This window comes from Balaenoptera acutorostrata, unplaced genomic scaffold (genome assembly GCF_949987535.1).
Source record: "Balaenoptera acutorostrata unplaced genomic scaffold, mBalAcu1.1 scaffold_320, whole genome shotgun sequence".
Classification (NCBI taxonomy): domain Eukaryota; kingdom Metazoa; phylum Chordata; class Mammalia; order Artiodactyla; family Balaenopteridae; genus Balaenoptera; species Balaenoptera acutorostrata.
This window is the reverse complement of record NW_026645883.1, coordinates 190,511-217,393: the sequence shown is the minus strand read 5'-3', so window position 1 is coordinate 217,393 and position 26,883 is coordinate 190,511. Positions and strand designations below refer to the sequence as shown.

The 26,883-nt window shown below is 49.8% G+C and overlaps 1 protein-coding gene across 1 annotated transcript in view; it reads left to right on the top strand.

The window, feature by feature from the left end:
• The window catches only part of LOC130706713 (cadherin-23-like), a 210,677-nt gene that overhangs the window by 15,514 nt on the left and 168,280 nt on the right, over positions 1-26,883 (top strand). The window contains exon 2 of the mRNA XM_057539416.1: positions 22,198-22,269. Coding sequence (XP_057395399.1) covers positions 22,203-22,269 — 67 coding nt within the window. The 5' untranslated portion in view covers positions 22,198-22,202. The remainder of the gene's footprint in view (positions 1-22,197; positions 22,270-26,883) is intronic.

Genomic DNA, 26,883 nt, shown 5'->3' with positions numbered 1-26,883 from the left:
GGTCTATATTCATGCCCTTACATCAGTATTGCACTCACTGTGATTAATGTAACTTGGTAGCAAATTTTGAAATCAGGAAGTATGAATTCTCCAACTTTGTTATTTTTCAGGATTGTTTTGGTTATTTGGGGTCCCTTGAAATTGCATATAAATCTTAGGATGGATTTTTCTATTTCTGCAGAAGACACCATTAGCATTTTGATGAGGTTACATTAAATCTGTAGATTGCTTTGGGTAGTATTTTATCTTAACAATATTAAGTGTAGTATTTTTTTTTTAATTTTTATTTATTTATTTATTTTATTTATGGCTGTGTTGGGTCTTTGTTTCTGTGCGAGGGCTTTCTCTAGTTGTGGCAAGTGGGGGCCACTCTTCATCGCAGTGCGCGGGCCTCTCACTGTCGCGGCCTCTCTTGTCGCGGAGTATAGGCTCCAGACGCGCAGGCTCAGTAATTGTGGCTCACAGGCCTAGCTGCTCTGAGGCATGTGGGATCTTCCCAGACCAGGGCTCCATCCCATGTCACCTGCATTGGCAGGCAGATTCTCAACCACTGTGCCACCAGGGAAGCCCTAAGTGTAGTATTTTAACAATATTAAGTCTTCCAATCCATGAACATGGGATGTCTTCCCACTTATTTATGCCTTCTTTAATTTCTTTCAGCAACGTTTTATAGTTTTCAGTGCACAAGTCACTTGCTTCCTTGGTTAAGTTTATTCTTGAGTATTTTATTCTTTTAGATGCTGTTGTAAATGGAATTGTTTTCTTAATTTTGTCTTCAGGTTATTCATTGCTAGTGTATAGAAATGCAACTTATTTGCATGAGTTGATTTTGTATCCTGCAACCTTGCTGAATTTATTTATTAGCTCCAACAATTTTTATTTTTTAATTTTTTCCAACAATTTTTAAATGGAATCTTTGGAGTTTTCTATATATAATCATGTCATCTGTGAATGAGATAATTTTACTTCTTCCTTTCAAAATTGGAATTGGGAATTTATTGCCCAATGACTCTGGCTAGCACTTTCAATACTGTGTTGAATGGTAGTGGTAATAGCAGGTATCCTTGTTTTGTTCCAGATGTTAAGAATGTCTTTAGCCATTGAGTATGATGTTAGCTGTGGGTTTTTCATATATGGCCTCTTCTCTTCTGTTTTGCTAAGAGTTTTTTTTTTTTATCATAAATGTGTATGGAATTTTATCAAATGTATTTTTGCATCTATTTGAAATGATCGTGCAATTTTTCTTCCTTCTCCTGTTAATGTGCAGAATTACATGAATTGATTTTCAAAAGTTAACCAACTTTGCATTCCTGGGATAAATCCAACTTTGTCTTGATGCATTATTCTTTTCATAATCCCTTGGACACTATTGGACTAGCTATAACAGCTTTCCCTTGACTATATTTTGCATGTGAATTGTTAATATTCTTTAAAATATTTTTTTCATCTGTGTTCATGAAAGAGATTGACCTGTGATTTGCCTTTCTTCTGATATCCTTGTCAGATTACAGTATCAAGTTATGCTGGCCTCATTATATAAATTGGGAACTGTTTCTTCTTTTTCTGTTTCTCTGTAGGAGTTTGAATAAGATTTGTATTATGTTTTTCCTTAAATGTTTAGGAAAATTAAATAGAGAAGCCACATGAGCTTATATTTCTTAGTGGGAAGGTTTTTGATAATAATTTCAATATCTCTAGAGAAATAGGACCATTTATATTTCTGTGTTTTTGTGGGTCCGTTTTGGTAAGTTGTATTTTTTGAGGACTTTATCTATTTTATATAGATTTTTATATGAATTGATATAAAGATATTCATAATATCTCCTTCATTATTGTCTTATAGTCTCTATACTTTGTAGAATCTGCAGTGATACTTTCTTATTCATTCATGATACTGGTAATACATGCCTTCTCTCTCACTTTCTTCATTGTCTTGCTGATCACTGGATTTGTGACTTTTGTTAGTCTTTTCAAAGAACCAACTTTTAATTTACTGATTTTTGTTTATTTAATTTTGTTTTCTATTTCATTAAGTTCTGTTTTTGTTAATAAATTTAAAAATTTCCTTCTACTTTTGAGTTTAATTTACTTCGTGAAACACTTTTTCAAGAAAGGTATAGATCATTGTTTTTTAGAGTTTCTTCTTTTTTAAAATCTGAATTTAAGGCTATAAAATTTCCTCTAAGCACAAAAGTTGTATGTCAAAAATTTTGATGTTGTATTTTCATTATTTTAAGGCTCAAAATATTTTCTAATTTCTGTTGCACTTTCTTCTTTGATTTACATTTTTTTAGAAGGACATTGCTTCATTTCCAAACATTTGGGGATTTCCTCATTTTTTTAATTGTTGTTTTTGAGCTTAATCTGCTATGATCAAAGAACATACATTTGAATGACTTCAATTCCTTGAAATGTTTTGAAAGTTACTTTATGGCCCAGAATGGTGGATTTTGGTAAATTATCCATTGCCTCACAAGAAGAATGTTTATTCTGTAGTTGTACACAGTGTTCATTTTGTCAGTGAGGTCAGATATGTAAGTCAGGTTGATTAGATGTTGGTATCCTTACTGATTTTTCTGCTTTTTCTATTCGTTTTTGAGAAAGTTGTGTTGAGGTCTTCCATTACGACTGTAGATTTGTCTATTTCTCTTTCTAGTTTTCCCCAAAAGTCCCCAACCCATAGGACAAGGGCATTGGAGGGCCACCTAGATGTAAAAAGCCATTTGAAGTTTTGTGTGGTTTTTAATGCTCCTCCTTTCCCCCCAGTTTTATCATACAGATTTTCAAGCACACAGAAAGGTTGAAAGACCTATACAGTGAACACCATGTACCCCCCACTGGGATCCTACAGTTTACATTTTGTTGCATTTCATTTATCATATATGCATCCATCAAACCCTTTCTTTGGGGCTGCATTTCAAAGTTAGTGGTGTAACACTGGCTCACTTCACCCCTAAACCCTTCATCATGTGTATCATTAAGTGGTCAACTTGCCTAATTTTAAAATCAAAAGTGGGGACCTGAAACTTAGTTCAGGCACAAAGACAGCTCTTTAAGAGAAAGTGAGCCAAGTAGGGGAGAAGATGTCACCAGAAGGGTTTTCACCTGGAAGACTTAGGATGGTGATGGTGAGGCCGAGGGTCCCTCTCACCTGCCAGGCTGCAGGGATGGGGTCTGGCTTGGCCTCTGTTGAACGCTTCGCATACAGCATTTCAGGGCTTGTGTTCAGGATAGGTCTGTTGAGCGAATGAGTGGCGTGCTTCAAAGGGCAGAAGTTGACTGTGTGATTCTGGAGGCTATAAGCCCAAATAAAGAGTGGAAGTTCCTGGAAGGCAGCTTGGAGTCCATTACAAGAGAAAATTTGTCTTTCTTTCTTTTTCTTTTGTTTCTTTTCTTGTCTTTTATTTTCGGCTGCATTGGGTCTTTGTTGCTGCGTGCGGGCTTTCTCTAGTTGTGGCGAGCGGGGGCTACTCTTCGTTGAGCTGCGCGGGCTTCTCATTATGGTGGCTTCTCTTGTTGTGCAACACAGGCTCTAGGTGCGCGGGCTCAGTAGTTGTGGCTCGCGGGCTCTAGAGCACAGGCTCAGTAGTTGTGGTGCATGGGCTTAGTTGCTCCACGGCATGTGGGATCTTCCTGCACCAGGGCTCAAACCTGTGTCCCCTGCATTGGCAGGCGGATTCTTAACCACTGCGACACCAGGGAAGTCCTCTTTTTCTTTTTTGAAATACCAAATTATCTTTTGTTTCTACAACTTTATTTTCAGGTAGGTCATATAGTGTACATACAAAATTCAAAAGGCCACAGATGGAATACAGTGAAGTCTCTCTCTCCTCCCTCTCTCCTCCAGCCACCCAGGTTTCCCTCCCAGAGGTGGTAGGTTTTCTGGTTTCTTAGTGTCCTCTCGAATAGTCTCTGCACACACATAATGATGATGATGATGATGATGATGATGGTAACACTACTAATAACACTTATTGAGAGCTTATTATATGTGAGCTTGTATTCCAAGTATTTTACATACATTACTTCATTTGATCTTCGTCGCAACCCTATGAAGTAGGTACTACTATTATCTCCATTTCAGAGATGCGGAAAACTGAGGCCCAGAGAAGTTAAGCAGCTCAGGAAAGCTCATCCACCCACACGGGCAGTCAGGATGTGAATCCAGCCGGTCTGGCTGCTCCCTTGACCTCTTGTTCTATTCCTTTCAGTGTTTCTCGGAACCAACTGCATCGGAAGCTCCCTCCAGTGGCCTGGCAGTGGTGCACTTAACAGTGCACCAGCCTGGCTGATATGGTGGTGAGCTCCCTGTCCCTGGAGGACATTCAACCAGATGACCCCAAAGGCTTCTCCACAAATAGCCTTGTTAGTTTCCCCCCAGCTTTAGTTTCTGCTGCTCTCCTGCCTGCAGGGTCAGTCTTCTCTCCTGTCTGTAGGGGTCTCAGGTCTGCATCCTGTTCCCTAGAACCCAAAAGAGGAGCCCTCTGAGCATCTCATAAGGAAGGATGTGGTCTGGGCAGGTGTGGCCGCTCCCCGTCTGCAGGAGGCAGTGCTGAGGCACAGAGTGGGCAGCGGGTGCTACTCAGCCACAAAGCAAGGCTGAGTCTGCCAGGAATGGTCCTCCACACTCATTTTCAGGTCCCTGCCTGTCTCCCTGTGTTTAACCTGGCTTCTCTCCCCCTTTCCATCCCCCACCCCAGGCCTGAGGAGAACCTGTTTGCCTGGAGAGGTGGGTGGGGGCATATGGGAAAGAGCTGAGTAAAATTCTTCGCTAGGAACAAATCTCATTTTCAAGAAAGTCTTGACAAAATGAGGCATTAAATTACAATATTTTGAAGAGCGTCGTAATTCTATTGCAGACAGCCCTTCATCATGGAATCTGAAAGCTGGGAAAATACAAAACTCATTAGATTAAAATAAACCACCTACTGCTCTAGAGAAAAGCTTATTTATCAATATCAATTTACTTATGATTACTCTGGCCTGCAATTTGTTATTTTTAAGAATTATGATTTGTGTATTGCTCATAGAGATGTGAAATATTTTTTCTTAAATTGAGTGTTTTAAAAAAGATGTCCTTAGTAAAGGTTAGAAAGTGGGTACTGAGGATGAGGAATGGGGGAGGGTCAGGAGATAAATTAAAAGAGGCTGGGGTGGAAGATGGTGAGGAAGTGGGTGTGTGAGGAGCTGAATGGAAGCAGATGTGGACAGATTGAACCCAAAGCCACGTGAAGTCTTTGGGTCTTTAAAAGAGGTTTTTTTTATTCATTAAGAGGAAGGACATCCTAATTTACCAAGCTGTCCAAAAGATGGAATGTATCCTATGTAGATAGTGAGCTTTCTGTCACTGGAGGCATACAAGTTCAGGTTCAAAGTCTAGAAGGGAGGATGCTGTAGAGTATAGCTATTGGACGAAGAGCCAACTGTAGTTCTCTCCAGTCCTGGTGTTCAGTGATTCTCTGCATCTCTACAGAGATGTGTGTGTCCTACACACCAGGTCTGGAGGGTAGGACAGTGTGGGGCAGTCTTGCACCATGTAGAAGAGAGAGCACTGGATTGGTGGGGGGAGAGTCAAAAACCTCCATCTTGAATTCACTGGCTCCCGTGCTCCTGGCTCCAGCTAGCCCTTGTTCTGTGGTACTCTGGAAAGGGCTCTGTTCCTGGAGCCAGAGCCTCCTGGGTTCGAATCCTGCTGTCGTTACTTTCTGCTGTGAGATCCCAGTCAAGTTGTGGATTCTCCTTCAGCCCGAGTTTCTTCATATGCAGGATGGGTCAGTAAGGTCCCCTCATAGGTAGTGGTAAGGATCTATGACACTTTATAAGAAGTCTAGCACATGGTACGCATGCTCAACATGTGTTAATACCCATCCTGCCTCCCTCCTGGGCCTCAGTTTCCTTATCTGCAAAATGGACTGTCTGCTGGGAATCTCTGGGTTTCTTCTGGTTCTAGTTTTGTGCCCCAGGTGTTCAGTGTTCCCTGTGTGAGGAAGGAAGGTGGTTGGGGTGAGGGGCAAGCCCCAGCAGCTCCTGGCACCTCAACCTCCTTCATGGCCTCCTGCACTGATGTGGGTGGTTTTCCTGGTCAAAGGACCTGCTGTCAGTTCCCCATGTGCTTGTTCTACCTTTGGGAAACTGGATCCCCATTTCATAGATGGGAAAGTGGAGGCCCAGAGAGGAGAGGGGTAGTATGCTCGTCTGCTTCCCCCACAGCCCCGGGTCCCCTAGTCTTAAGACTCCCTTTCCTGGGCAGCTCCATGGGTTGGGGGGAGCAAAGGGGAAAGCCTTCAGAATTTTAGGGTGTGTTTGGCATGAGGCACACCCACTGTAGTCTTTCTTTGGGAGAAGCAGTTGTGCTCTGGTCCTCTACTTTCTCTCCTTCACTCCCTCCCTCCCTTCCATTTATTCTTGTATATTTTCAATACCTAATATTGAACACCTCCTATGCTGTGACAACCCCTGTGTTAGGCTCCAGAATATCCAAGGTGAATAAGGCAAGGTCCTGATTCTAGGGGATTTCAAAGGCTGGTGAAGGAGACAGATGTGTACACACACACACACACACACACACACACACACGCGCGCGCGCGCGCACACACACACACACACACACACACACACACACCGTGCAGCATGCTGGAATGGAGTAGTCTGTCTGTCAGGGGCACAGTAGAGTGGAGGAAGTCATGCCGAAGCCTAGCTGGTGAAATCAGAGAACACTTCCCAGAGGAGGTGATGGCCAAGCTACCTGTAAAAGGATGAGAAAGAACTTGCTGTAGATTTTGTGCCCCTACAGAGCTGGGGCTCAGTGACAACCAAATGTCTAACCATGCCCTGCAGCTGGGACTGGGCTTGAAATCACTCCCTGCCCCAGGCTCGGGGCAAGTCCTTTGCCTCCAGAGGAGGAGGGCAAAGCAGGAAGGCCCTCCTTGGCTGGGTCCTGGTGAGAAGCACATTGGTCAGAGGTTAGCAGTGGACAGGCAGAGGGATAGCTAGCCAGCAGCTCTGGCAGGGCGATCTGGCCTCTGCAGGTGGGTCTGTTTGCTGGGAGTGGGATGGGAAGGCAGGGAGGGCGGTGGCGGGAGGTGACAGCTCTGGGGCTCACCTGAACAAATTCCTAGTTGAGTCAGTTGAACCGAGGTCCAAACACTTCAGGGTTTTGGGGTCATGCCTCTTAACCCCCCTGAGATTCAGTCTCACCATCTGGAAAAGCGGGTGCCATTGCCACCTGCAAGGTGCTGTGAGAGCCAGGTGACCTAAAAGGCAGCAGTAAGCCGGGCAGGCAGCACGGATGGTGCTCTCTGTCCTGTCTGAGACCACATGGCGCCGGCTCCCTCGTGGCCTGCGATCCCGGTGAGGGGCGAGGCGGGGCTGTGATGAGTGTGGCAACAGTGACATGCCCTACACCTCATGGGCATTACTACTAGTGTTGTTAGTGTTTTGTGGATTAGGCAGAAGAGACAGGGACTGCGGATGGAGCAAAGCATGAGGGCATTTGAATCGATTGGATGCTCACCATGGGCAAGGCGCGCTCGAAGGCGCTCATTTAATCCTCATAACACCCGCTGAGGAGGTGCTATTCTCTCGGTTTGAACAGAGGGGAAACTGAGGCTGAGCAGGGATTTGAACACAGATGTCTCCCTCCAATCTCCTGAAGCTCCCCGTGTGGAATTGTCCCTTTCTCCCCACCGCATAGTAAGATAGCCCGGCGGGACCCTGGTTCCTCCCTGAGCTCTTGGTTGAGCATCTAAAACTTCTTCCCCACCAAGGCCCCACTGGGCTCTTCTTTCTTCCTTCGGGAGCTGCGATAATAGTAAGCATAAAAACAATCGAACAGCATCTTGCACAATTATGTGGGGAGGAAGCAGCTGTCACAGACAATCTGGAAAAGATTTATCACTTAACTTCCAGAGAAAACTATCGGCTTACTGTAGAGAGCGAGCCCAGGCCTTATCCCCCCTCCTCCCCGTTCCCTGGGGTGGGGACATGCACCCCCCCACCCACTACCACGGGGATCCCGTTTCCCCCACGTGGACCTGGCTGAGAGCGGCTTTCCTGCACCACAGCCACAGGCTATTCAAGCTGGAAGGGGGTGCATCCGTATCCCTGTCCTCCTGGAATGTTGACTGTGCACCTACTATGCGCAGGCTTGGGCTGGCTGCGGAGGAGCACTCAGCATGGGTAGCACAGAAACAAGATCTCGCAGGTCCGTGTCAAGTGCTTTAAAGCAGCTGAGCAGGGATCCCAGACAGAGGATGGAGGGCCACTTCTGCCTGGGAGGCTGGGAGGGGGTCAAGGGAGACGCCTCAGGGAAGGTGACATTTCAGCCTCTTTCTGACAGGTGAGTCCCCACATGGCCAGGTGGGAGGGAGGGCCGTCGGGCGTGGGGACCTCACCAGGCAAAGGCCTGAGCTGTGACGTCCTAAGTGGCATCTTGCAGGCAAGGATACTGAAGCTTGGAGAGACCCGATGCCTTGCCTGGGGGTTACCACACGATTCACGGCTACCCCGTGATTGAAAATTCCTGTTTGCACCTAAGGAGGAGGAGGAGGAGAGGCTCAGTGCTGAATGGGTGTCCCTGAGAGACTGGAGAGCATCACAGAGGGCGTCCTGGAGGGGGTGGGGTGGAAGGCAGGCAAGGGAACCAGTTTGGCTAACATCACAGTGGGAGAGAGAGAAAGAAAGAATATGAATGGGCTCCCAGTCGTTAAGCCCCGGGCTTGGGGATGAGGCAGAGGCCTTTCCTAGGAGTGTGGCTGGCCGGGAGCCTGCCCTGCCCATCTGCCAGGACAACGCCTGCCCTGGCCTGGGCTCTCGAGCTCCTGTGTGGGTGAGACCACAGCAGGAAGTGGGCACCTTCGTGCTCTCTCTGTCGCCTTCATTCCCTGCGGTCCCCCGGGGACCTGTGCCAAGGAGGAGGCCTGGACTCTGCCACTTGACCCCTTGGCTTATTCTCAGCGTCCAGCTGATCTTCTCAGTGTTCAGTTTCCTCATCTGTGAAATGGCCTAGCATCTGCCTGTCTAGATTTGCAGTCACATTCACGGAAAGACTTTGCAGAGTTAAAATCAGCAGAGATGTCCTCCTGGCAGCTGCTTACAGTTGGGGGTTGTGCCTCAGGATGCAGCATGGAAATTGCTGGGTGACGGCTGCCCAGCATTCCAGACTCTTTGGGGCAGGTTTTGGGGTGCAGGGGGCGAGAGTGGAAAGGGCAGAAGGAGAGAAGGAGGTGGAGACTTGGAATATATGTGGACCCCTCCATCTGTCTGGTAAGAAGGGGACATACAAAAGGGTGACCTGGCTTCCCTCTCACCCCCATGTCTTGGGGATGCTAGTGAACTAGCCGGTAGAGATTGAACTTGGTCCCACTCACAGTTCGCTTGAGTGCCTGCCTGGCCACTGAGCAAACGATCTTGACGTGTCTGGGGGTGGGGCGGGGTAGGGTGGGGCCGTGGTCAGCATCTGAGAGGCAGAGAAGAGCAGAGCCGGGAAAACCGCGTCCACCTTGCACTTTACAGAGGCGAGCCGGGGCTTTCCAAAGGCTACCCAGCAAGTGGTTGCAGGGACAGGCTCAGGACCTGGGGTCTCCATTTCCGTCGCTGGCTCTCAGGCTGAAGGGCTGAAGACAAGGAAGGCAGCCTCTGTGGCACTCAGTTTCCTTGTTTGTAACATGGGCTGCTCCTGGCCCAGGTTGGCTCACCACTGGGCATGGACTTCAGGTGTGGCAAGACGGGACTAGGTGAGGCCAAGTCGTCTCCCTAGTTGGGGGTGGGAGGCAGCGCCCAGAGAGGCAAGCAGAAGGGTCAGCACCCTGGTTGAACTGGCAGGTTAACTGGCTTAAATCTGATACACTTCAGTTTCTACACTAGCTTGCTTTCTTCCTTTTTAAATTTATTTTTTTATTCTTTAAACAGCTTTATTGAGATCTAATTCACATATGATACTATTTACCCACTTAGAGTGTACAGTTCAGTGGTTATTAGTACATTCACAGAAAAGTGCAACCTTTGCCACAGTCTATTTTGGAACATTTTCATCCTCTTAGAAAGAAACCATACCTTTTACCTATCACCCCATATCTTTCCATCACGTCAACCCTAAGCAACCACTAATCTATTTCCTGTCTCTATAGATTTGCCTTTTCTGGCTGGACATTTCATATAGATAGACTCATATAACATGTGGTCTTCTTTTGTGACTGGCTTCCTTGACTTAGCATGATGTTTTTAAGGTTCATCCATGTTGTATCAGTACTTCATTAATTTTTATGCCTGAATAATATCCCGTTGCATGGATACACCACGTTTTGTTTATCCATTTGTCCATTCATGGACATTTGGGTTGTTTGACCTTTTGACTATTAAAAATAATAATGCTCGAACGTTCATGTGCAAGTTTCTGTGTGGACATAGGTCTTCATGTCTCTTAGCTGTATACCTAGAAGTGGTATTGCTGGGTCTTATGCTAACTGTTTAATAGTTTGAGGAACAGCCAGGCTATTTTAAAGTGGCTGTACCATTTTACATCCCCATCAGCAATGAAGGAGGGTTCAGTTTCTCCACATCCTCTCCAATGCTGCTATTATCTTTTTGATTATAGCTAAACTAGTGAGTATGAAGGGGTATCTCATTATGGTTTTGATTTGCATTTCCCTGATGACCAGTGACATCGAGCATCTTTTCGTGGGCTTATTGGCCATTTGTACATCTCCCTTGGAGAAATGTCTATTCAGATCCTTTGCCCATTTTTAAATTGAGTTATTCATCTTTTTACTGTTGAGTTGTAAGAGTTCTTTATACATTCTAGATAAGTCCCTTGTTAGATGTATGATTTGCAAATATTTTCTCCCATTCTGTGGGTTGTCTTTTCATTCTCTTGGTAGTGTCCTTTGAAGTATACATATTTTTAATTTTGATGAAGGCCAACTTGTCTATTTTTTCTTTTGTTGCTTATGCTTTTGGTCTCATATCTAAGAAACCATTGCCTAATCCAAGGTCATGAAGATTTATACCTATTTTTCTTCTAAGAGTTTTAGCTCTTTCATATAGGTTTTTGATTTTGAGTTAATTTTTGTTGATGGAGTGAGGTAGGGTCCAATGTCATTCTTCTGCATGGGACTATCTAGTTGTCCCAGTACCGTTTGTTGAAAAGACTACTTTTTCCCAGTTAAATGGACTTGGCATCCTTGTTGAAAATCAGCTGACCATAGACACATGGTTTATTTCTGGACTGTTAATTCTATTCCATTGTACTGTATGTCTCTCTGTATGCCAGAACCATGCTGTCTTGATTACTAGTTTTTAAATGGGATATTTGCTACAGTTTAAATACTGTTAGTACCCCAATGCAGATAGCTTAGAAAATACAGAAAAACATTAAGGATAAAAAAAAAATCACCTGTTATCTCACTAAGGAAAGATAAAATAAAGATGCAAATGTGTTGCTATATGTTTTCTATACAGATATATATATAATATATAATTTATTTTTTTCCAACATAGTAGCACACTATGAATAGTCTCGTAGCTTACGTTTTCTGTTTAACAATTTGCCATGTACATTTTTCCTTGTCAATAAACGTTCTCTGAAAACATGATTTTCCGCGGCTGCCTCGTAGTCAGCTATATGAAAGTGCCCTAATTTACTCATGTAAACTTCTGTCATTGATTATTGACTGGACTGTTTTTACCAGTATAAACAGTGCTGCCACAAACATCCTCAAAAAAAACCTCTGTGCCATGATTCTGATGATTTCCTTAGGGAAATTCCGGTCAGTGGAACTGGAAAAAAACCTGGAGTTTTATTGTGCCAAATGGCCTCCCGGAAATCTGTACCATTCCCACTAGAGGAGATTTTCACAAAAACTACCACGTGGAATACAGTCTGACCCAAAAGCTGTTTAGGAGTTGTTTATATACTTTAAATATTAATCCTTTCTCAGATATGTGATTTGCAAGTATCTTCTGCAGGTTTGCCTTTTTACTCTGTAGATAGTGTCCTTTGATGTACAAAAGTTTTTCATTTTGATGAAGTCCAATATATCTATTTTTTCTTATCTGTGCTTTTGGTGTTATAGCTAAACCCAATGGCATGAAGATTTCCCTCTGTGTTTTTGTCTATGGTTATATCTATTTCATAGTGCTGATATCAGTCACTTATTGCCTCAGTAGCTGCATAACAAAGCACTACAACAATCATTTACTCTCACTTATGTGTCTGTGGGCTGACTGGGGAGGGTCAGCAAATCCAGGCGAGGCATGACTGAGCTTGATTCTGGGCCCTGTGTGGGTTCAGTCTGCTCACTCTGTCTGGGGCATGTTCTTGTGAGGCTGAAAGGCAGGAGCTCAAGAGGGAAGCCCCTCTGCACAAGGATCATGCTTCTGCTAGTATGGAGCTTGGCCAGAGCATCCATTGGTCAAAGCAAGTCACATGGTCAAGCCCAGCATCAGGGGTGGGACAGCATCCTCTGCCTACCATGAGACCCCAGCATGGGTGTAGATGCTCAATCCTATGCAGAGTGAAGGGTTGGGACTAATAATTCGATCATCCACAGTGATGACCAGGGGGTGGAAATGAACTTGGCAGGTTTGAGGCTGAGAAATGGCTAGTGTGCCTGAAATACGGTGATGGAAGGGGTAAGGAGGAAAGTGCCACTTACGGATGCATGAAAGATACTTGTTAACTGAATTAATCAAAAGAATGTATCAATGGAAGTGAAATTACTGAGATGGGAAAAGCAAGGATGGGAACCTATTCAGAGAAGAAATTGGATCGCTGTTGGATAAGTTAAATGTTAAAGACACACCAAGAGGAGACGTTAAGTTGGCAGATGGCTGTATGGGGTAAAGTAGACTCTGCTTGCAAGGAGCTGAGGGTCTTCCTGCAGAAGGAGCATGTGTGAAAGTCTAACTAACCCTTGCAGCTGGGATAGCTGTCTGCAAAAATGTACGAAGGACAAGGGGAGCTGAGGATCCCACTGCAGGCAGAGATCCAGGAAGGCTTCATGGAAGAAGTGGCATTAGAGCTGTGCCCTGAAGGGGGAGCTGGACATGCAAGGTGGGGCCAGGTGGTCCTCCAGATGGAGAGAATAGCCTGGCCGAGGCACAGAGGGAGAACACAGAGTGTGGTGACTGGCAGTGACCCCTTGAGGGAGAGGGTGCAAATTTCAGCAACGTGCCAGAGCTGGGCCAAGGTCTGTTGGCTGTTACCATGCTGGTGAGTCGGGAGATAGGAGAAAGGTGACCTTGATCAACTCTATTCTTCCTCCCCACCCTGATGGGACTGGGGATCTGAGGATCAGGAGCCTCAGCTGCCTTTTCTGGAACTCAAAAATAGAGTGAGTGCCCAGTGCTAGTGAAGGTATGGGGAAACTGGCCCTTTCCTAATCGTTGGAGGAAGTGCAACTTCGGGCACCCTCTTTGGAGAGCAGTTTGTCAACAGCTATACAAATATGAAAATCTCCCACTTCACACGGTGTATAGACATGGGAACAAGGATATTCATTGTGGCTTCATTCATTAATGCGAAAGGTTTAAAACAAACTAAATGTCCATCAGCAGAGGTTAATTACGGTCCCCCTGAATAGAACACTCCACAGTTACTAAAAAGAGGAAGGCAGCTCTGTGTGTACTGAGATAGAACAATCTTCAGGATACGTTGCTATGAGAAACAGCTAGGAATAGGATAGCATGAATACCCCTTGATTTTTTTTTAAGAGGAGGAGAGAGCTATATGCTATATCCTTACGTGTACCTACAGTACTTCAGGAATTCTTGATTGCCTCTGGGCATGTGTGGGCTTGGGTAGAAAGGAGACTCACTTCCTGCTCTACATCCTCCTGTACAATTATTTACCCTGTCCGTGTATGACTTCCAAAAAGGACAGAATAAAATATAGTTCCTGCTAAATGATTTTTTAAAAAGTATAGGTTGAGGGGACTCAAGACACCTAGCCTCCTGTGGAGGATGCTGGACCACCTGACACGCCGCCATGGGGGTCTCAGGCTGTGCCCCTCTCAGTCCTGCTTGGCTCACCTGCCCACCCCCCCAACCCCCGGTTCACTCAGTGGGAGCTTTGGGAGGGACCCAGGGAAGGGCACAAGAATATAATGGCCACAGGGTGGTCTTTTCCCTCCTTCCAAGTAGGGTCCCTGTAAGTGACCTTCCATCCTAGCAGCCTCCCCAGACAGTGGCCTGGATGGTGTGGGCTTTGAAGCGTGGCCATCAGTGGCCCTAACGGTGTGCCTGCAGGCGTCTCCTTACACGCACAAACATCTCTGTGTGTAGTGGTGGTGAATAATCCCCAAATTGTCTTTGATTTCTGCAGTGTATTTCTGTATTTCTATTCAGAGTTGAGTGCGTCTGATTTTATGGGAATTCATAGCAGTTCAAACGAAATCGTGGCACCCTGCTGTGAAAATCTCTCATTCCTGAGAAGCTGAAATGCTCAGGTGTCCCCTCCTGCCCTTTCCCTCCCCCTCTGTTCTGTCCCCCTTCCCGTCCCCTCGCCTGCTGGGACGGAAAGCACTGCCTCTAGGCACGCTGAGTGCACCCTCTGGCCCTGCGTCTCCTGCCTGGGCTGCAGGGAGAGGTGGGAGACGGTGACAGGAGGGCCTGCCCGGGAGCTGAGCCCGGAGTGGGCTGGTTTCCCGGAAGAGGAAAGAGCGCCTTGCTCCACAGCAACGAGGAGCACGCTTTCTCGTCTGTCCAGGAAGCCAGGCTGCGATGGGCTTCATCTTGGGTTTGGTGCAAAGGCATTTGATGAAACCCCTGCGGATCGGGAGGGGTTTGCGAGGAAACTGGCTCCCTCCAGCCTGGGGAAAGGCGGGGCAGGAAGGAGGGGCCCTCCAAGGTTGGGCCAGGGGCCCCCCTGCAGCAGTTCACAGAGCCCAGTTTGCAGATGTGAGAGAGCGGATGAGTACATTCGGGCACTCGTTTTTCTTTTAAATTTCAGGTCCTCCCCCTGACCCCCCACCTGGGGAGACAAGAGCCCTCAGAGAGGGCCAAACTTCAGACCTGGGCCTGGTCTCCAAGACCTCGGCTTTAGCCACTCTGTTGCTAATGCGTCTCCGCGGGCGGAGCAGGGGGAAGTCCTCCTGATGATGGGCCTCATCGGACCTCCTCCCCGCGGTGTGGGAAGGTAGCCTGGCTGGGCTGGCAGGGCAGAGAGTCAGGGCCTCAGCACTGGGACCCACTTTCCGGGAGGGAGTGAACTCCTGTCCCTAGAAGGGTCTGAGCAGCTGCAGAGGGGTGCGGTTAACCTGAGGACCAGCCCAGCTCCGAGGGTCTCCTCTGGCATTCAGACCTAGGACCGCGGGCCTCAGCAGAGCATAGGAAGGAACTTTCTAATCAGAGTTGTCTGTCTGTTCACAGGCTGCTGGCAACGTTTTGGTAGGGTGGACACAAGCTAGGTCTCTGATTGTTAAAACATTGAGTGTTTATTATAGAAAATGAGGAAAATGAAAATCGTATATAGAAGAATATAAAATCAGCCATAAACTCGCCAGATGAAACCACTGTTTCATGTAACAGTCCTGTACGTCTGCCCCCCCCCACACACTCACACATGTACACAGCCGTACACAATCCTCTGAGCGCTTCCTGTGGACATCCCACAACTGAACCAGTCCCCCTTGGCTGTCTGGGTTGTTCTGCTGTCATAAATAACACAGCAGTGAATGTTCTGTGGCCGAGTGTCCATGCACGGCCATGATGATTTCCTCAGCTGAAGTTCTGGAAGTGGAATTGCTGGGCCACGAGGGTGTACACATCTTCAGGCTCTTCATACAAATTTCAGATATTGATTGATTCTCAGCCAAGTTGCCTCAGCTTGAGGGTGTGGGAGCCCTGGTGATCTCGTCCCTCTGGTGGCTTCAAGTGCTGATGACGCCCGCATTCACATCTCTAGCCCCACCTCAGGCCTGAACTCTAGTTGAGGGTATCCTCCTGCCCCGTCCAGCATTGCTGCTTGGCTGTCAGCAGCCATTCCAAACTGACCGTGCCCCAACCTGAGCTTCTGATCTTGCGCCTCAGCTGGTCCCCCCTGCAGCCTTCCCCTGTCCTGGTTAACCGCAACTCCATCCTTCCAGGTGCTTGGGCCAAAGCCCTCTGCTTGGTTCTTTCTAGCACAGCGATATCCTCTCCAGCAAGAAACCCTCTCAGCTGTACTCTGAAAACGCCCAGAATCTGCCAGATCTCACACCCGCTACCCCTACCCTGCTGGAGCCCCCAGCACCTCTGGCTTGCATCACTGTGGTAGCCTCCACACCTGTCTGCCCGTATCTGCCCTTGCCTCCTACTCTGAGTCCTCAACTCTGCAGCCAGAGTGCTCCTTTAAACCTTGAGTCACTCTCATCCCTCTTGGCTGTCTGAAGACCATGACTCCCAGTTTACTCATGTCCGTGGTTGACAAGGTGCCCATGGTGGTCCCATTGTTCTCTGCCCTCATCTCTTACAGCTCTCCCCGCTGTGCACCCCGCTTCAGCCACACTGGCCTCCTCGCCGTTCCTCAGGCATGCTAGCACATCTTGCCTCAGGGCCTTTGCAAAGGCTGTTGCCTCTGTCCAGAAGGCGTTTCTCCCAGATAACCACGTGGCTCGTTCTCTTGCTTCCTCATGTGTTTGTTCATACCTCACCTTCAGTGGTACTCAGACCTCTTGCTCCGCTCCTTACTTCCTTCCTTAGCACTTACCATCCCGAATACACTGTAGAACTTGTTCACCGACTCTCTGTGTTGGGCTCCCTTAGGCGTGCCAGCTCCCCCTCTGCCAGGTCTTCAGCCTGTTCTCTTCTCTAGGCCGCTGTCTAGCGCAGTGCCTGGCCCACAGCAGGTGATGTCGGGGCAGACATGTGCAATGGGGCCACACCTCTCCGTGTAGCTCATAAGCTCTCTCAGGTGTAGGTGGAGGCTTTGATTTTATTTGGGGGGGGGGAGGTGATTCCTATGTGGGAGTGAGTCCCGGGATGCTGTAACTGTGCCGCCTGCCAGAGCCTCCCCTGCTGGCCCTCAGCCCAGGCCTCCACGAGCAGCAGGTCTTTATGGGCTGATGACAGGACAAGGTGAAGGCCAGTGTGGGCAGGGTTGCTGCCTTGAATCTGGGAAATTCTGTAGTCTGCTCCCTCCAGGGACAAAGGTGTTAACCTCTAGGGGATGGTGCTGGAGGAGGCATGGGGGGTGCGGAGGGAGCACTTGGTCACCCCTGATGGTGCATGCATTGTCTTATTGGTACTGGTTCCGGCGCAATGCCTGTCAGATGCCAGCGTGGAAGGGCAGACTAAACAGGAGCCAGCCCTAGTTGTACCTCTTCTTCTGGCACACGCACTCGGCCTTGCTGCTGGCTCCTGTATACTGTGGCTGTGGAGCATGTTGTATTCTCACCCAGGTCTGGCTTAATAGCCTCTGAGTAGATGCAGGGTCCTGCCCAGGGCCTTCCCACCAGGCCCTCAACGTGGGCCTGCCCTGGGGCACGTGTCTGAGCTCAGCAAGGGTTGGGGCTGAGGCTGGGAGACCTTGGGCTTGAGCACTTACTGGCTGTGTGACCTTGGGCAAGTTGTTTAACCTCTCCAAGCCCCAGCATGTAGGACACACTACACACCACGGTGGCTGGCATGTATTATGTGCTCAGTAAGTGTTAGCAGTATGCATCCTTGAACTCTGTGCAGCTCACATCTCAGCTCCCCTAGAAGGCTCAGGAGTTCTCTCTTTGCATGGCCCTGGACAGTGACAGGCGCTGTTGCTTTTTGATACCTCACATGCATTGCCAGCCATTCTCATGGCCCTGTATCCTCCCACAGTGCCTGGTTCAGGGCTTGGCATGAAAACGGATGTTGAAGATTGGCAGTCTGAGGGCTTTGGGTCCTGGCTTTGGGTCTTCTTGGCAGTGGGTATGTTTGAGAGATTTCTGGAAAGCGTCCTGTGAGAATGGGTTTTGGGACAGCCGGCTCTAACCCTGCTTGTACCTCTGGGACAGGTCTCTGGCACTTATCCCAGGCCGGACAGGAAGCCCAGCACAGAAGGGTGTGTGTCTATGTTTCCTGGTACACTGGGGACAGATGAGGGTCAGTGGGAGCTCAGGCCGAATCCTGAGGGTGGCACAGCCTCGCATGGTAGAGAAGGCCATGCAGCTCTGCTGGCCGGGAGGTGGGAAGGCCGTAGGCTGGGGGAACAGCTGTTTCACAGGGCGGAGCGAGGTCAGGCAATCCCGGGGGACCCATGCCGCTCGCTGCAGCCCCAGCAGGCAAAGGCAGCATGTATTGCAACACCTGGCCTAGAGGTTGGGGCCCAGGGGCCTCTTCCCATTGCCACTAGCCTCTGTTCTCTCTGGACCTTGCTTTCCTCCTCTTGGCCAAAGGGACCAGAGGAAGAATAAGATCTGGGATCTCCGGGAAAACCCAGTAGTAGGATGGACCCACTTTGTCCTGCCTACTCTGCTTCACCCTTTGGAGCCTGTGTCCCCTCGACCTAGCGTCTGTGCCACCTTGCCCCAAGGCAAGGATGGAGAGTCAGGATGGAACAAAGATTGTCCCTGCTGTTGGATGCTCCAGAGGTGGCCTCTGCCAATCCTGTCAAGTGAGGGCTGTGTTTGGCTGCCCTTGACTGACAGAGGGGGGCACTGAGGCAGTGTGAGTGCCTCTGAAGGGGAAACAGACATTTAAGGAGAGAGGATGGGGACAGTGTGCCCAGCAGCATCAGAGCCGGAGCCAGCTCGTGGAAAGTGAGATGCATCAGGCACTCGTGTGTGTTGTGCACACATGCTCACTTCTTTGTGTCACATTCATCCGGTGTCTATTGTGTTGTGTATTGTCCTCCTTGAGGGAGGGGCCACGCCTTCCCCTTTCATAGATTAGGAAATGGGGTGGGCAGGGTGGGGCTGGACAGCAGCATGGTGTGATGGAAATAGCGTGGGACTCAGGTCCAATCCTAAGTGACCTCTCTGAGCCTTAATTTCCTCATCTGTAAAATGGGGACAATAATATCTACATTTTAGAGATATTTGGGAAGATTGAATAAAGTCATACCTGTGAAAATCCCAGGCTTGTGGGAGTTGCCTAGTAAGTGTTCATTTTCTTCCTTCCTTTCTTCCGCTGCAAACTTCCTGCAACACCCAGCAGAATGGTGTGCACTCCCAGCGATTTGTGGATGATCTTCTTAGCAAATGTTGTTTAATTCTTATAACAGCTGGTTTCCAAAGGCAGAGGGCTGGAGATTTTTTTTAAAAGTCACTCACTCTCTATGAGATGTCAGAGTGTCACTTAATTGCTCTGTGCCTCGGTTTCTCCACTTGTAAATCAGGGATAATGCTTGTGATGCTGGCTAGCTTCTTTGCAGCATACGGTAGGCTAATGCAAGATAACAGATGGAAAGTGGTTTGAACATTTAGAAAAAGGCGTCATGCTCAACCTCACTGGTAGTTAGGGAAATGCAAATTAAAACAACAAGGCCATTCCATTTTTCATGCTTCCAATTGGCAGCCATTTAAAAGAGGGATCACTTCCAGGTGGGCACAGAGGCCCTCTCATACACTTCTAGATGGAGTGGGAATTGCCACAGTCTTTACAGAAGGTAATGTGACAGTGTCTAAGAGAAGTTTACATATGTGCTCTGTGTTGTATTTAATTGGCCCATTAATGCTACCATTGGAGAACCAAGATTGAGAGCAAAGTCCCAACACAGTTACATGCAGAGATATGTCCACGGTGACATTGCCTGTGTGGCAAGAACCTGGAAACACTCAGGTACCCAACAACAGGGGATGTTTGTCTCCATGACGAAACATCCATGCCATGACCTGTTATCTAGCTCTGAAAATGGAGGAAGTGGATGTGGCAGTGTTGACCTGGAGGGTTGTCTGTGAATTCTTATGACATGAGGAAAGTGAGTTTCTTTTGTGTAGAGGGTGACTTCATCATCCTAAAGAGAAACAGCAGCCACTCCACTCGTACGCATTTGTAATGTGAACATATCTGCTTGGGTGTGGAGAAGGGCCTCGCAGGGTACACGCCAGGCCCAAGCTGCCCACTCTGGCCATCAGACAGGTCATGTTTGGCTCATGAAAATGGAACTATTTGCCAACATTTAAAAATTGAATTCATGGTAAAAGCCAAATTTCCAGCTTTTCATTGAGAAAAATCGGAAGCTCTGGGCACACTGCACCCACATTCCCTCTTGGCTGAAATACATCAGCAGCTGCTGCTTTTGGACAGAGTGTGTGGCCTCCAAATGACCATCATTCCCACCCCTGGGGTCTCCTCATTTATATGCCCTGCGTGCCCCTGTGACAGGCTGCTGACCTCTGGAAACGCAAGGGGTGGAAATACAGAGATATGATGGGCATTTGTCTTTTATTACGTGACAACATCTTAGAATCTTTTATTTCCCATATCACTGTTTCATACTTGGTAATTAGAACATTTTCAGTACAGTATTCAAGGAAAACACGAGGGCACCGCGGGCCACTGTGTGTGGTGTGGGACAGGATCCATCCTCCACTTGGCACCGGGCTGGGAGACGGAGTCGGCTCCAGGTCCGGAACCAAGAGATCTGAGCCCTGGGCCCTTTCTGAAGCCCTTGCCCCGAGGTCTTGCAGAGATGTGAAGTCTCTCCACAAAACCCTTTTTTTTCTTCAGCTCCCTTCTCCTCCCCAAGGCTTTCCTGATCATTTATTGATGAGGGAGGTGGCATGTCAACTTGGGTCCAGATGCTGACCCCACCACTCACTACTTGGGGGTCTCTGAGCAAATTGTTTAACGGCTCTCGGCCTTCAGACCCCACCTTGTGAACCGGGGAGTTATAATGCCTCCCAGGCGAGGTGCACAGTAGGTGCTCCCTGAAGGAGGATGTGTGGGCCCTTGGCTAGGCCGTGGGGATGCAGAGGTGAGTGGGCTGTGAGCTGAGACACGGAGGTGAGACAGCGTTAACAGGGCTGACTGTTCAGCGGAAGGCAGGGATCCCCAGCTGAGGAGCGTGGGCCCCTCCCGGTGTCACTGCTGGTCTCCAGGGAGGCCTGCTCTGGAGCCGCTGCAGGCGCAAGAAGGAACCAGAGGGCCGTGGCCCTGCTGTAATGGGGCCGAGCAGGCCACGGCCATGATGGCAGGGTGCAGCCCTCCCACCGCCCACCCCCTACCCCAACCCCACTACACTTAGAGATGGGAGCTTGCTTTGCTGAGCCTCTGGCAGCTGGACCCCAGCTCTCTCTAGAGCTTAGCTAGAGAGAAAAGTCCGGCTCCAGCTTTCCACAGACTTGCTGGGGGGCCCTGGTCAGGTTACCTCCCTTCTCTGTGCCTCTTTGGACACCATGGCCTGGTGGCTCCTTTCATATCCAAGGTTATGAGATGATACTGCAGATATAAAAACAGGAAAAGCGGGCTTCCCTGGTGGCGCAGTGGTTGAGAATCTGCCTGCTAATGCAGGGGACACGGGTTCGAGCCCTGGTCTGGGAAGATCCCACATGCCACGGAGCAGCTGGGCCCGTGAGCCACAATTGCTGAGCCTGCGCGTCTGGAGCCTGTGCCCCGCGACGGGAGGGGCCGCGATAGAGAAAGGCCCGCGCACCGCGATGAAGAGCGGTCCCCGCACCGCGATGAAGAGTGGCCCCCGCTTGCCGCAACTGGAGAAAGCCCTCGCACGAACCGAAGACCCAACACAGCCAAAAATAAAATAAATAAATAAATAAATAAATAAGAAAATCCTTTAAAAAAAAAAAAAAAAAAAAAAAAAAAAAAAAAAAACAGGAAAAGCCATGTTCATTGGGCACTTTGGCTGGGGGCGGGGGGGCCTGCCGACCCGCTCTGAGACCCCTGTCTTCCTGCTCAGCACCCACCTCCTGACTCTGTCCCCACTAACCAGGTTCCGCCACCCTTGAGGGATGCTGGCAGCCCCTCCCTCTGCCCCCTGAGCCCCGCGTGTGCCTGTGCCCCCTGAGCCCTGCCCACAAGCCGTGAGGCCGGCCTCCACGGGGGCACAGAGGGGACTGTTGCCCCTGCCCTTAGCCCAGTCGTGCCACACCACTGGACGATGACAGAACCCCAGGGTACAGACCCCCTCTTCTTCCCCATGTGCCCCGTGCCCCCGTCTGCCCTGATTCTCTCTCCTCCCTTCTCAGGCCCAATTCTCCCCGAGCAGCAGGGGTGAGGCAGTGCTGCTCAGCCTGCAAGAGCAGGCGCTCCAATAGGACGTTTCTCACCCTCCCCTCCTTTTGTCCCCAGGAGCCATGAGGTGCCACGTCGCCTCCAGCTGCCTCGTGGTCTGGCTTTCTGTGCTGATCTCTGGATGCTGTGGTAAGTTCAGTCCTCCACCTTCTCTCCCCGCAGCGAGCGTGGGAGGCCGGGCTGGACGGTGTGTGGTTGGCGTCTGTGCTCTGGGACTCTCAAGACCCCGCCTTGCCGTGTGTGTGACTGGGCACTCGTTTCCCTTTCTGGGCCTCAGTTGCTTCTGCAGCCCGCACAGGGCTGAAAACACCAGCCATCCCCAGGGCCTGGGAGACACGAGGGAAGGGGAGGAGCCTTGAGAAATACTTGAGCTCTAAGGGGAGGCATCTATGACCGTGAACTGTCCTTCTTCTGGGATGTGGGGACTGGCCCCAGTCCTAGTCCGTTTCACAGTTGTCTTCTGAGCACCTACTGTGTGACACTGTGTGCCCTACTGTGTCCAACTCTGGGGGTATGGAAGAAATGACATTCTCGGGTGCTCAGGGGCTCGCCAGGGAGAAAGACACAGATAGGATTGCTCTAAGCAGGGTGGATAAAGTGGTAATAAAGGATGTACAGAGCTCCAGAGAAGCCCATCAGAAGAAAAGATTAATTGAACTTGTGGGCACAGGAGAGACCCAGCCAGAAGGGAGATGTTTCATCTAGGCCCTGAAGACTGAGAAGTTGTTTTAAAGCAGGGAGAGGGAAGAAGGGAATCCTGGAGGAGGGAACAGCCTGAGCGAGGGTGTAGCTGCCAGGAGTCTTTCTTTTCTGCAGGGGGCGGGGCCAGCCCTCCTTCCCCTGGCCTTGCAGCAGCCAGGTTAGTACCAGCTTTAGTGCCCACGGAGGAGGCCAGGAAAGGCCTGGGCATTTGCCTCTCCTGGACAGTGGGAGCAAAGCAGCTCTGGTCTGCACGAAGGAAGGCCAGGACAGCAGGCACAGCTGGCTCGGTGTCCCGCGGGACCAGGGTGTCCTCAGGGAAGAGCTATGGGCAGAGCGTGCCTGGCGACACAGGCAAACATATTCCTGAGGGGCGTCGGCTCCTTCTCTCACTCCAGGGAGCCGGAAGCCTCTGGAGGAAACCAGAGCTTCATGCTTGGCGGACTGCTGCTGGCATCCTGCTGCCCGAGAGTCCCTTGAAGGTCCCCTCTCCTGGCTTCCATGCTGGGAGGGATCTCTGCTGGAACGCCCCTGTGATGGGGAGCTCACTCCCATCCAAGCAGCGCAGGATAATGGCACAGCCTCAGAGACTCTGAGGGGCAGAGCCAGAAGGGGTCTCAGACCCTCTTTCCCCTCCTGGCCCACTTTACAAAGGAGAAACTTGACCGCTGGAGAAGCAGCTGGCCCAGGGTCGTACAGCGCAGGGCCCAGCTAGGCCTCGATCCAGGTCTCTGTCCTCCCGCTCCTCTCTGCCCCATTCGGGGAGGGCTCAGTGAGGGGCACCTGAGACCCTCAGCTCTGACCCTCTGGGTTTGCTTGTTGGTGTCCTTGGACTCCTCAGGGACTCTGTGACCTTGGACACTCATGCCCTCCCCCGCCCTCCCCATTAAAAAGAAATAAAACAGGTACTAACAGCTTGGCTGCCTTCCTAGAAGAGGTGCAGTCTCCCCTTGAGCTCTCTAGATCAAAGGCGGCTCATGCATCCAAATTGCAGCAGCCATCGTAACAGTGGTGCTGTGCACAGGTCACCTCTGGCAGGGAGGCAGGGGGAGAGGGCAGTGAGGGCTTTTTGTCCTCATCTTGAGGCTGGGAAATGGTGGCCAGAGAGGTAGAGCGATTTGCCCAGGCCACACAGCAGCGAGTAGCAGGGTGTACAAGGCCTCACCCCTGGTCGCTGCTCTGTGCTCCCCGTCCTGTGCACCTTCCCTGTCATGAGTTGGGGGCGGGGTCTAGGGCTGTGCCCAGCATGGACCTCAGTGAGAACCACTGTGCCTTCAGGGGCCTGGGCAGGTGGGCCTGAGCTGGGCTCGGGCTTTCCTGGTTCCAGTCCGGGCTCTGCCACTTGCCAGTGTCCTTCAAGCCCTGAGAGGAATCCCCTGTCCCATCCCACGGTTCTGAGTGAAGTCTGTGCTTCCTGGTCTGGTGGATGCCTTGTCCTCCCCACATCGTGTGCCTTGACGGCTCCGCTCCTCCACATCTGCCCAGCTTTGCTTCCTTCCGGGATCTTTCCCTTCCTTGCTGCATGTGGAAGGCCTGTCATCTAGCACCGCAGCTCGAATCTGCCTTCTCTGTGAGCCTCCCCCGCTCCCTTCTCCTCTGAGGCCTGTGGTGGTTAAAAGCTTGATTCTCGTTTGGGTGTTTGAAATAAATATTTAAAGCTGGTGGACCCGCATCTACTTTGTAGGGAAGGGTAAGTGTGAGTGGGCCAGGGGGAGAAGGTGTCCAGGGCAGAACAAACAGTAGGTGCCAAAGCAGGGAATGAGCATGTGTGGGGCGGGGACAGAGGGGTGCATTGTGGGTGCGGGCAGCTGGACTCTCGTTCCTTCACAGAAGTCGCCCGTTGTCCTCTCCCCTCGCACGGGCACTCACGTTCCCCCCTGTCCCGAGGCCTCAAAGCTCCTGAGGCAGCAGTTTGCCTCTGGAGGACACAGCCTTCATGCCTTAAAAGTGTCTTTTAAGAGAACAGGCGACCTGTGGGCACCCCCCTTTCCCACCCTCCCATCACCCTCCCAGTCCCCACTGGCAGCCCAAGGCCACTGGGCTTCCTAGGATGGGAGCCTATTCCCAGATCACGGTCCTGCTTGGTATGTGGCAGGCGATGTACGTCCCCGAGGCTCTGCCCAACCTCCCGTGCAGAGGTCTCAGTGGCGGATTATCGGCAGGTCCTGTAAAACAAAATTTGAAAACAAACGATGCTGCTGCAGGTGACGTTTTTTCTGGCTGGTTTCCTTCCCACTGCTCCAGCCTGAGCCCATGCCGAATTCCCTGGTCACCCCTGAGCCTTCTACCCTGGCTCAGCTGCTTTCTGTAAGGGAGCTCAAGGCCCCCAGCAGGGATCCAAAGCCTCCCCCTCTGGCTGAGCAGGCAGCACTGTCATTAATACCAATATTAATAATAGCTACCATTTATCGAGTGCTTGCTGTGTGCGGGAGCACGGCGCTAAGTGCTTTATGTATGTAATCTCATTTAATCCTCAACACAGCCAAGAAGTAAGTCCTATTGTTATCGCTATTTTACACCTGAGTAAACTGAGGCATGGGGAGGTCATATGATTAGAAAGAGGCACAGAGAGACTACAAACAAAGGTGAAGCCCTTGACCACTGGCCTCTTTCTGAGGCTCTTGTGTGTGCGAGGAGCTCCAGGTTCCTCATATGAGAGGGTGGAAGGGTGTGGGCGAGTGCATATGTGTAGTTGTGGTGGTCAGGGAGGGCTTCCTGGAAGAAGGGACATCTAAGGCAAAACTTGAAAGATAAATAGGAATTTGGCAATCGAAGGCAAAAGGGCCAGCAGTCCTGGCCAGGAGGGGAGAGAGAGGCTACCGTGCTTGCAGAACCAGAAATGACATCAGCTTGGGTGCCTGAGCAGAGGGGGTGGGGGTGGAGATTCCATTAGTTCTGCCTGCTCCCCACTAGGAGGTCTCCAGCAATGAGGGAAGTACTAGCCTCTGTGTTCTTGAGCCTGGCCCAATCTCTGAGGGAGCCAGGTCAGCAGAAATGAGGGAGGGGAGGGCTGCAGCCCACCCATGTTCAGGGCCCCTGGAAGACCCAGCAGGAGCTGCTTACGTGTGTGCTACACGATGTCGGCCCCATGTGAGACCGACCAGCCCCCCATCCCTGGTTGGTAGGGGCAGAGGGGGAAGTGCCCTCATTTGCCTCCTTCTGGGGTGTTTTCCAATACAACAACCAGTTCTCCAACTCTCCAGACACCGACTGTGTGTCCAACAATTCAATTCAATTCTGATGCTATCTACCCAGAGTCAGTGCCAGATTCCACAGATTTAAGGGTTCAGCTCTACTTCAGATGCTAGTGGTGAGTCCCAGGCCACCTGTACTTCTGACCACCTGGCTATAAATCAGGGCTTCCTACTACCCTTTCTCAGGTTCAGTTAGCTAGAATGACTCACAGAACTCAGGGAAATACTTTACTTACACTTACTGGTTGAATATAAAAGATACAACTCAGGAACAGCCAGATGGAAGAGATGCACAGGGCAAGCTATGGGGGGGTGGGTGGGGTCGGGTGGAGCTTCCATGCCTCTCCAGGTGTGCCATCCTCCCAGCACATGGATGTGTTCACCAACTTGGGAGCTCATCAAATATTGGAAATCTCCAGCTCCCCTCCCCTCCCTAGAGGTTGGAGGTGGGCTGAAAGTTCCCCATCTAATCACTTGGTCTTTCCAGTGATCAGCCCCTTCCTGAGGCTCTCTGTAGAGGTCCCACTCTAAGTCTCCTCACTGGGAAAAAGGGAACCCTCCTACCCTGTTGGTGGGAATGTGAATTGGTGCAGCTACTATGAAGAACAGTATGGAGGTTCCTTAAAAAACTAAAAATAGAATTACCATATGATCCAGCAATCCCACTCCTGGGCATATATCCAGAGAAAACTCTAATTTGAAAAGATACATGCACCCCAGTGTTTGTAGCAGCACTATTTACAATAGCCAAGACATGGAAGCAACCTAAATGTCTATCAACATATGAATGCGTAAAGAAGATGTGGCATGTATACGCAATGGAATATTACTCAGCCATAAAAAAGAATGA